The following is an 11,808-nucleotide window of genomic DNA, read 5'->3' as shown; positions in this document are numbered from 1 at the left end:
GAACTTGCTCGCGAGATCAAATTGCCAAAATAACATCTAGAACTATGAATTCAAAACCAAAACTCATAACATTTTCAAGATAGTTCAAACTTTCTAATTTCTCAATCGATGGTCCGAATTACGTCAAATCACTTCCGATTTTCACCAAATTTCACAGATAAGGCTTAAATATTGAAACGGATCTGTACCGGATTCCGGAACCAAAAACGGGCCCGATACCAACAATATCAAACATTATTCAATTTCCAAAAACCATCATATTTTTCAGTTAATAATTTTCTTCAAAAATTCATTTCTCGGGCTAGGGACCTCGGAATTCGATTCCGGGCATACGCCCAAGTCCCATATTTTACTACGGACCTTACGGGACCGTCAAATCACGGGTCCGGGTCCGTTTACAAAAAATATTGACCGAAGTCAACTTTAATCAATTTTAAAGGAAAAATTCAATATTTTTCTTAAATTTCACATAAAGGCTTTCCGGAAACGCACCCGAACTGCGCACGCAAATCGAGGAGAAAGAAAATGAGGTTTTCAAGGCCTCGGAACCCGAAATCGGATTCTAAAACAAAAGACGACCTCTTGGGTCATCACAGAAGAACGTTGAGATTTTAGTCTAAACTATTACTTACTTTTTTTATGTGGTGCGTCTATTTTTGTTCTTTAAATATATCACTAAGCATTTTTAATCCCTTAAGTTTACTAGAGTGGAGGCCGGTGATCCTAGAAGATTAATCCCTTAAGCATTTTTAGGGCCCGTTTGGCCATAAGATTTTTCATTGTTTTCAGAAATTTTTTTCACTTTTTTCTGGAATTAGTGTTTGGCCACGAAAATTTCACATCTAACTTGAAGTAGAATTTCAGAATTTTTTGGAATTCAAAAAACTCCAAAAAGCTCTTTTTCACAATTTTCACTTTAAATCAGTCGCAAAAATTCAAAAATAATTTCAATTTGTATTCATGTCCAAATACAACTCCAATTTTCAAATACCATTTTTAAATTTAAAAATATTTTTCACTTTTTTCGAAATTTCACAATACTTACGTCCAAACGTCCACTAATATGTTTGTGATGCAATAAGAACAGTCTACGGCTTATGTAGAGTTTTAATTAGTACATCAACGACAAACTCTTTTTCTTTCAAGACTAAAATATATAAGCGTATAAGACATTTTAGTTGAATATATAAGAGATGCAAGTATAAAAATGGACATTTTCTTTTCGTCAAGCATCAATGTCAGCTATATATATATATTATATATTCAACATTTAAAATAAAAACACGCATAAGGACACAAAATACAAAACAAGTAAAACCAAACCATAGATTTGATTATACATTTTTCTTCCTTTTCACTCTTTTTTTTTATTTTCTCTCTTTTTTCATGTCCTAAGAAGAAATATACTAAGCTCAGGTCCTCCATTCCCATCAAGATTCATCATATAAAAAGCTTCCGAGTCACGATTCCCTACGACTCGTTCAAACCTAGCTCTCATATACAACAACTCACCTTCCGACTCACTGCACTTCGGGCCATCGTCCACCACCGGAATCACTCCGGCTCCGACTGATACGTTCTGCACGGTTCGCAACACGTGCCAGTCGGAGTCCGTACACGCGCGTGAAAGCGCGTAACCGCATTTCCTGCCGTTGCAATACATAGTCCACCTAGGTTCTTGGAAGAGCCTCATGTGCCGGCTGCCACGTGGTGCTTTCTCGCACTCCAGCGCGATGCGGACAAGGCCCGATGACATGTCTTTGACTAAAGTAGACGTAGAGATGGCAAATTCAATCAAAAGAATCGGTTCTGACGTGGGATTATTTTGAATGGCGAAGCTGACGTGGCCTCTCCGATGACCGAATAAAGTTCCGGTGAATTTCCGGCCGAGGGAGATGGGTATAACAGAGAGATTGGGCGAGAGATTAAGCCACATGCACGTAGGAAGTATTGTGGGGAATGAGATAATTCTTAGAAAAGACTTGAGAAAATTAAAGTTGACTCCCCCAGTACGGCTTTTGTGAATAATAGGTGAATATGAGAAATTATTATTCTCAAAGGGGTCGTTAAAAATAGAATTTGATTTTTGGTAATTGGATGGAATGATCAACTTGTTTGAGCTATTGCAGCTGCTTGTTCTTGGAAGGGTAGATTCATATTGTCTCATTGTAAAGGAGAAAATGAGACAAAAGAGAAATCTGTATGTACAAAGAATAAAGGAGATAAGAGGGCGACAAGATGATGATAATGTTTGGAGGTGGACAATATATATATATATAAAGAGAAACTGTCAACGTTTGTGCTGTTTAAATAATGCTAATCATTTCATGCATGCCTCTGCTGAATCTTTATTAATGTCAAATTGTTAAAAAAATAATACAATAATTATTACTTCCCTGTCTATACTTTTTACTTTTCGAGAGTTATTTTGATTAGATCAATTTAATATTTTTAAAAATTTAAATATTTATTAAAAATTATGTGAAAAGTATTATAAGATGCATTTTTTTACGTTAAAATTAAAAAAAATATTCTAAAATATGGATGAAAATTCACATAGTTAGAATCTCAAAATGCAACAAGTGCAACATAAATTAGAACAGAACGGGTAATAAAAACTACTCCCTCCGATCCACTTTAATTAATTTTTTGATTTCTTTTTGTGGTCCATAATATTTAATTTTTTTATAAATAATTAAGGTTAATATGATTAATTTTATTATTAGTTAATGCTAAAAGGTGAATTACTTAATATGTAAGAAATCGTCAAAAAAAAATAATTAAAGTGGATCGGAGGGAGTAATTTTAATAACCTGAAAAATAGAGGTAAATTATCTGTCAAATCAAGCTAAAATACTCGAAATTGTTATATTCTCTGTATATATAAGATAAATCCAAATATTTGAATTATAAGTAATTTTTAAGGAGCGGTGATGATTAAGTGGTCCAGCAACGCATAATCAGGATTACACGTGCAGCCGTTTTGATGATTATAATTTAAGAAAAGCGTTGTTCCTTTGCCGGCGTGACTGTGATAGACTGATCTTCGCCAAGAATGGACGGCTGGGATTGAATAATGAGATAGAGCATGAGTACTCTTTTGGTGGACCTCAATTATTCGCTGCTGCCTCAGTTTAATTGACTGTTGATCGTTGATCGTCAAGCATTAGTAGGCACGTGTCTTTTTCTTAATAATAACAATAACCACGTCTTAATACCAAATAAATTGAAATCAGCTTTATAAATTTTTATTTTATTTAAAGTCAATTCACATCATTATCATATCAAATAAAAAAAAAAAATTCCTCAACAAAGTATTATCGTGGGGGAGGGACGGAGGGTGCAATTCAGGAGATCTCATCGTTTTTTAAATTGCTGCCCTATTATATCTATGACGAACATTTACTAATGGATACTAATTTTGCTTAAGAAAATTTGATTACTACTATAATATACGGAAAATTTAATTGCTACTACAATGTACGTTTACACTTTGTTTGGATCATTGTTCCCCATCATTTTATAATATATTGTATTGTATTGTATCGTATTGTTTCGTATCGTTTTATGAATACAATATTTGAATAGATTGTATTGTTTGTTATTGTTAAATAATATTTTGCTGTTTGATATGACTGTATCGTACTGTACTGTAGCTGATAAATTTACTAAAATACACTCAATTATTTAAATATTAAATTTATCAAACAATATGCATAAAAATAATTTTAAAAAACAAAACAAAAGAAGGCAAAACACCTTAAGAAAGCAGAACAAAAGAGTGAGACAGAAGAAGACAAAACAAAGGAGCACAGCTAATTAGAATTGAGTTAAAAGCAAATTAGGAGAAAAAATAAAACAGAAGGCGGCAAAACACCTTTAACGTTGGCAGCCGAAGTTCTGGAAAAAAATAAAGTAGTTTATAGGTTGGAGATTTGGAATTAAAATAGCAAAAAAAGCTAAAGGGATAAAATATAATTGTGGAGTAATAAGTTAGGGCATAATTGGAAAGAAAAATAGGAAACAATCCCACCACACCAAATCGGTTGTTTCAACAAAGGGGACTTTTCTTTGTTCCGGAACAATGGATTTAACAATACAATACAACTAATTTTAATAAAACAATAAAAACAAACATTGTTTCGAGATGACAATACAATACGATACAATGGGGAACAACCATCCAAACAAGCTGTTAGTGTATATACTAATTAAATTCAGGGATTAGTTTTATTTTACCATCCTCCCTAACTATGGGTGCGTAGTAGATGATTACTGATCAGTGCCTCTCACCCCCAAACAATGGATAGTACTACTAGATCATATCACTTTAGTTGACAACATAATTATAACTAAAATTTGGCGATTTTGATGAAAACAAACAATGCAAAGATAGAAAGTGACATGCATGAGGAGCATGCAGATGGTCAAACGTAAAATTTATATGCATGAGAGAGGCCACTATGTCGAGGTCCATTTGGTCGGGATATATGCCAAAAAGTACACGTAAATTCAGAATTTAAATTTAATGTATTTAATTTTATAATGAATCCATTACACTTTATAATTATAAATTCAAAATTTAATTTATTTTTAAAAGTAAAATATTTTTTTTTTACATATATATGCATACTCCATGACTAAAACAATGAATCAGTTGAACCTGTTACTTATATACTACATTCGGGTCAAAAAAGTGTGGGTGGCTAATTTTTGAACAGGTAATAAAAAATAACTAGTATTTGTAAAGTAATTGAAAAATAGTCAGTATTTAATGTGGAGACAAAATATGGATAAAAATACCCTTAGCTGAAACACATAAAAAAAATTAAGCATAGTTTGCTCGATTATGGAACTCTTGTGTAAAAAACTCCAACATATTATATAAGAACCCGAACACATTATGAATTCCAACACTTTATGCTGGAATATTATATGTAAAAATTTCAAACTCTGGCATATTATGTTGGAACTTTTTCGGTTTTTAACTAAGAATACTTTTATTCAAATTTTATTTTTTTTATAAAAAATAACTAAATTTCAATTAATTTTTAAATTATGCTAATTTTAGTTAGCAATTGTAAATCGAGCTAATTCTGAATTTTCCCCTACATTCGAAACCGTCTTAGCCCTTTTGTAAAAGGAGAAGTCCTTTCGATAATGAACGTAGTTGATAAAAATAATTAAATTACTAACAAGTCAACTAAGTAAATAAAATCTTCACTCACTTTATAATTTAACATAGGGACGGTTCCAAATAGGCTTTGTTTGGGTGCTATGGCCAATAAGATTGGTGGCCTAACCCAATTTAAGGGGCAAGATTCAATTGACTATCCTTATCTTTACTAGTAGACATTAATCTCTTTTTCCACAAGCATTTGTCATCTTCTTTTGACTCAACATCTCCATTCACCCTTTATTTAATTCAAGCTAAAACGTCATGGACTTTAAATCTTACATTAGGGCTAGTTCTATTATTATAGTAGAGAAAATTATTATCAAATTTGCTTGAAAAAGTAAAAGGCATTAGAGATTGGTTTGTGTGGGTTCCCAACTTATAGGGCCAAGATTCATGAAGTCCTTGTCCCTTTAAATCTTACGAGGGCTAGTTCAATTATTATAATTATTTCCTTCATTTGGCAAATCACAATGAATCATGATCATCATCATATTTAAAATCAAATTACGTACTAAAATTGATAATACTTGATTGTCACACTTTTTTCTTTAATAATGTACCCAGACAAGTTAAATTATTCTTATGAAGTGTCACAACATACTAAGTTTTAGTTAAGAACTTTATTGCTTTTAAGAATTTTAATATCACATTTTCGACATGAGAATATGTAAGGGATAATGATGGAAATATTTTCCTCAAGAAAGTAATTTTTGTCTTCTCGATATGTTTTAGAGACAGGAGTTTTATATGGTCAATAAGTAAGGGAAATTAATTAAAAAGGGTAAAATGGAAAGGCCTTCTCCACCGTAACAAATATTATAAACAAAGGGTTCAATAAAATATATAGACGTGCAGCCGTAATACAACAATAGTGATTAAATTTAATCCACAATAATATGAACTCTTCGTCACTTACGTGATTAATCAAAAGTCAGGATTAGACAACACATGATGATACTTAATTAAAAGAATTTATTAAAGAGAAATTATGTGCATTTTAAAAGAAGGGACGACCATAAATATAATATCCTTTTGTAGGTCTTTAATATATGTTAACATCATTTAATAGGAGAATGATGACACTTAGAAAATAATTCTAATTACTATAATAAATCATCTAAGGTGACATAACTGTACGTGTATTGGTTTGACAAAATGGTTGCCCTTTATCATTTGTATTTGAAATGAAACTGGGAATTCATTGATTATTAGACATAGCTTATTATTTTAATTAAAATAGAACCCTAACAAACTAAATATATCAAGGGTGGCCATTGCACAACCACAAAAATGTTTGGACGGAATATAAAAAAAGAAAAGAGAGATTAATATAATCCTTTCCAAGGTTGATTGGTCTGTTCATTTCCACCTTTTTCAACAAGCTAGTTCGAGCTTTAGTCATAGCTTGACAATTAACAAAAATAATTAATATTATGAAAAAGAAATATAAATTTGACTTGATATTGCTTAGCTACATATAATTAGCTAGTAATTAAGAAACAATATTATTAATGTAGAAAAGAGGGTTTTAGTTGTTGTAGACATTGAAAATTTGTCAAACTAGTGCATACATTTTTTGGACTAGGGCTTCTACAAGATGATCCCATTAAGGTTACTTGGTCGCTACTTCACCCAAACCCTATTTCATGTCTATAAATAAGGCTACATATGTCCTTCAAAAACAATCTATAAACTCTCGAAGTATAAGAAATCAAATATATAATCTCTGTAATACCATAAACAAGATCCAAATAGAGTGCTGCTACATGCTTCTTGATCATCAAATACATCAAGGAGATGCATATAATCTTACGTTCGAGAAATACCCGTTAAGGCACTCGAATTACGGATAACAAATCGGATGGAAGAATCTAGAATAAACAGAGTTGTAACTCGCAATGTTTATCAATAAAATCCATTTTTCTTTATAGTTGTTGGTGATTACAGTTTTATTTTTCTAACACAAATTTATTGCAAACAGTTGTGAAAGAGAGTTGTGTCATAAAAAAAAACATTACTACTCTAAGACCATTATTGGACTTTGAGAATCATTAGAAGTGCATTCAATCTTAGGTATTTTCCTCTTCTGGCTTGTAGCAACTGATAGTCTGCATAAGAAGAAAAAATATAATATTTGATTATATACTTATAAAAAAACGGAGCAAGAAAAAGTTAAAGCTTACATTACCCTAAACGCAATGAAGTGTCTGAATCTTCTTCTCCGTCTGATTTGCTATCACAAACTAAGGTTGAACTTCCACCAGAAATCTTCTTCTCCGCTTGATTATTTACAGAATAATGATCGCAGGAACTGCGTCCAAGTTCCTCAATCTTAAACAAAATAAAGGAAAGACCAAATATCAGGCCATCATCACTTATTATCAGGAAATTAAAATAATTAAATATTGTAGGAGTACGTGTTTGTTTAAGGTTATTTATGTTTTCATTTATGAATTTAAATTGTGTAAATAATTTTGCCACTATCAATGTAATTTAAACTTGCAGGACGCTGCTAATGAGTTTATCCAGTATGTTCTCTCTCTTTTTTATTACCCTTTTTTTCCTTTGCCTTTGGGAATATGAGAAATATTAAATGTCTCTTTATGTATTAGCTGTTTAGTAAATCATTTTTCATACGACTGATAGACTTTTTGTTGGGAATAAATCCCCAACAGTAATAATATTCACGGTAATAAAAGCAGAATAATAATATAGCACTGAGATACGGTAATCAACAAGAATAAAAGAGTGACAACGACAACAAGATTTTTACGTGAAAAACCCTTCTGAATAAGGGAAAAAATCACGACCCTGAGAGGAGCAACTGATATCACTATAGCAAGAAATTTTACATTTTGTAGGCCCGAGTAAAATATTCCAAAGACCACTACAACACTCAAAAGAAATAACTCTCTTTTGATATTCCCACCTCACTACAATATCGTTCACACTCTCTATTTTCCTCACAAACTATTTTCTTATACCCTGTCTGTGACGCCTCACTCTTTCTTTCTCTCTTTGTTGATGTGTCTGAAGAAGTGAGAAAGCTCCTCCTTTTATAGGAGAAAATAACCTTGGGCTCCAAGTGTGCTACAGGAGAATTTTAATTCTCCTCCACATCTTTGCATACTTTGGCTCCAAGTAAAATCTTCAGCCAAGCTTCTCTGTCAAAGTAAATTCATAGGCAAAAATAGGCACAAGGCCATTGCCAACTATTGCCAACCAAAGGGATGGACCCCACAATCTCCCCCTCCAGTCCCATTCACCTGAAGGAGGTAACACCAGGATTTCTAGTTTGAGTGCATGCCGACAAGTTCTTTGCATAGCTCGAACTTGTCTCTTGGTACTACATTGGTCAGCATATCCGAAGGATTCTCACTTGTATGGATCTTCTTGACCTGCGTAGATCCATCCTCTATCTTTTCTCGAATCCAGTGATATCTCACATCGATATGCTTCGTCCTTGCATGATACATGGTGTTTTTGCTCAAGTCTATTGCGCTTTGACTGTCGCGATAGACTATATATTCCTTCTGGTGCAATCCAAGTTCTTGAAAAAGCCGTTTCAGCCATACCATCTCCTTGCCAGCTTCAGTAGCGGCAATATACTCTGCTTCAGTTGTAGAGAGTGCGACACACTTCTACAACTTCGACTGCCATGATATAGCTCCCCCTGAAAATGTGAACAAGTATCCAGTAGTAGATTTACGATTATCAAGATCACCTGCCATATCAACATCCGTGTAGCCCTTCAAGATTGGATCATATCCTCCAAAAACACAAGCAATCTCCCGTGGTACCTCTTAGGTACCTGAGTATCCATTTGACTGCTTCCCAATGTTCTTTTCCTGGATTTTCAAGGAACCTGCTAACAACACCACATGCATGAGTAATATCTTGTCTGGTGCATACCATTGCATACATCAAGCTTCCAACTGCTGAAGAATAAGGAACTCTAGCCATGTTCCCTTTCTCCTCCACTGTTGTAGGACACATCTTCTTGCTCAACTTTAGATGACCAGCAAGAGGTGTGCTGACTGGCTTAGCACTTTTCATGTTGAAACGTTCCAGTACACGTTCAATGTACTTCTCCTGAGATAGCCATAACTTTCTGCTTGTTCGCTCTCGAACTATCTTTATCCCCAAAATTTGTTGTGCTGGGCCCAAGTCCTTCATATCAAATGACTTGGACAAATCTCCCTTCAACTTTGCAATCAGCTCTTTGTCTTGTCCTACAATCAACATGTCATCTACATACAACAATAATATAATAAAGTTGTTATCAGAAAATCTTTTGAAGTATACACATGGATCATAATAGGTCTTTATGTATGTTTGACTTTTCATGAATGAGTCAAACTTCATGTATCACTGCCTTGGTGCCTGCTTCAACCCATAAAGACTTTTATTCAATTTGCACACCATGTGTTTCCTTCCAGCTACTTCAAATCCTTCTGGCTGCTCCATATAGATCTCCTCTTCCAAATCTCCATGAAGAAATGCAGTTTTCACATCCAACTGCTCCACTTCAAGATCTAGGCTAGCTGTTAAGCTCAAGATTGTTCGAATATTAGTCATTTTGACAACAAGTGAGAAAATTTCGTCAAAATCAATACCTTTCTTCTGTTCAAAGCCTTTAACCACCAATCAAGCTTTGTATCTGACCAGCTTGCCATTTTCATATTTCTTGAGTTTAAAGACCCACTTACATTTGAGTGGTCTTTTACCCTTTGGAAGTTCAACCAGCCTGTACGTGCCATTTTTCTGTAGAGATTCCATCTCTTCTTGCATAACTTTCATCCACTGGCTCTTTTCTGGATGGGACAACACCTCCTTAAGACTTTCTGGCTCCCCCTCATCACTGATGAGGACATACTCTGTGGAAGGCTACCAGTATGACTCTACCCTTAGCCTTTCTGATCTCCTCAGAGGTTGAAGTTGTTCTTCTCCCTGAGTGGGGTGCTCCACTTGCTCGACACCATCAAGTTGCTCCCCCTGCTTAATAATCTCATCAAGTTGCTCCCCCTGCCCGGCTACCTCCCCGGTCCTACTTTCTGCATGTGGGATTGTTAGAAGTAGAAGGAATAGTAACACGGTTAGGAATTATACCATTCTTAGCCTTCTCTGACATATCATCAGCAGTTCAAACTTCACTTTCTCAGAATATTACATCTCTACTTCTGATGACCTTCTTCTTTACAGGATCCCACAATCTGTACCCGAACTCTTCATCTCCATATCCGATGAATATACAGGGAACGAATTTATCATCCAGCTTTGTTCTCTGCTCCTTTGGTACATGTGCAAAACCTCTGCAACCGAACACCTTCAGATACAAGTACGACACCTCCTTGTTGGTCCAAACTCTCTCTGGGATGTCAAACTCAATGGAACTTATGGACTCCTACTGATCAGGTAACAGGCTGTCTGAACTGCTTCACCCCAGAATGACTTAGGCAGTTTAGCAATTCTGAGCATGCTTCTCACCTTCTCAACAATGGTGCGGTTCATCCTCTTGGCTACGCCATTGTGCTGTGGGGTTCCAGGAACTGTCTTTTCATGTCTGATCCCATGACTTGAATAGTACTCTTCAAATTCCCTTGAAGTGTACTCACCTCCATTGTCACTTCGGAAATGCTTTAGCTTTCGACCCGTCTCCCTTTCCACCAAAGCATGAAACTTTTGGAAAACTTGAAACACCTGATCTTTGGTTTTAAAGATATAAACCCACAATTTATGTGAAGCATCATCAATAAAAGTAACAAAATATTTGTTACCGCCCATCGATTCAATTTCCATTGGACCACAAACATCAGAATATATTAAATCAAGCATATTCAATTTTCTTTCAGACGATGTCTGAAATGAGACTCTATGATGCTTACCAAATAAACAGTTGTCACAAGGTTTTACTGTTGTACCTTTGGCAAAAGAGATGAGTGATTTCCTGGCAAGAATCAGCAATCCCTTCTCGCTCATATGGCCCATTCTTTTGTGCCACAAATCTGCAGAAATCTCATCTTGTGTCGTGTTCAATTCACCTTAGCTTATTTCTGCATTTGTCCTGCACAACGTGCCACGAGCAACTCCCTTTGCACTCACCAATGAACCCTTGGTGAGTCTCCACTTTTGATTTGTAAAATAATTCTCGTATCCATCTTGGTCTAAAGCAATTCCCGAGATCAAGTTCATCCGCAAATCAGGTACATGCCGCACGTCCTTTAGAAATAATGTGCATCCGACATTTGTCTTGATACAAATGTCACCGATCCCCGCAATCTTTGAGTAACTCGTGTTACCCATTCTTACAGTTCTAAAATCACCTGCTACATGTCTGCAAAAAGATCTCTTACCAGTGTAGCATGGTAAGATGCTGCTGTATCAACCACCCATTCCGACTCTGGACCTGACAAGTGCATGCATTCCTCTTCCTCATTTATAAAGAGGACAACATTATCATTGTTTTGCACCATGACGGTTGTGTTGTCGTCATTCTTCTGGCCACTGGTTTCACCTTTGCCCTTCCTTGGATTTGGGCAATCTCTTTTGAAGTGACCTGGTTGATCACAATTGTAGCAATTTCTGACTCTTGATTTGGATCGATTCTTAGACTTCCCACGAGCTCCGGA

At 34.8% G+C, this 11,808-nt stretch overlaps 1 protein-coding gene across 1 annotated transcript; it reads right to left on the bottom strand.

Annotated features, from left to right (window-relative positions):
- Positions 1–1,292: 1,292 nt before the first annotated feature.
- LOC109205560 (protein MIZU-KUSSEI 1-like) lies at positions 1,293–2,283 on the bottom strand. Its single transcript, XM_019368268.1, has one exon. The coding sequence runs from the start codon at positions 2,165–2,167 to the stop codon at positions 1,385–1,387; it is 783 nt and encodes a 260-aa protein (XP_019223813.1). The 5' UTR covers positions 2,168–2,283; the 3' UTR covers positions 1,293–1,384.
- Positions 2,284–11,808: the final 9,525 nt, after the last annotated feature.

Source organism: Nicotiana attenuata, unplaced genomic scaffold, assembly GCF_001879085.1.
Source record: "Nicotiana attenuata strain UT unplaced genomic scaffold, NIATTr2, whole genome shotgun sequence".
NCBI lineage: Eukaryota > Viridiplantae > Streptophyta > Magnoliopsida > Solanales > Solanaceae > Nicotiana > Nicotiana attenuata.
The sequence above is the reverse complement of the archived record's forward strand: the minus strand, read 5'-3'. Positions and strand labels throughout refer to the sequence as shown.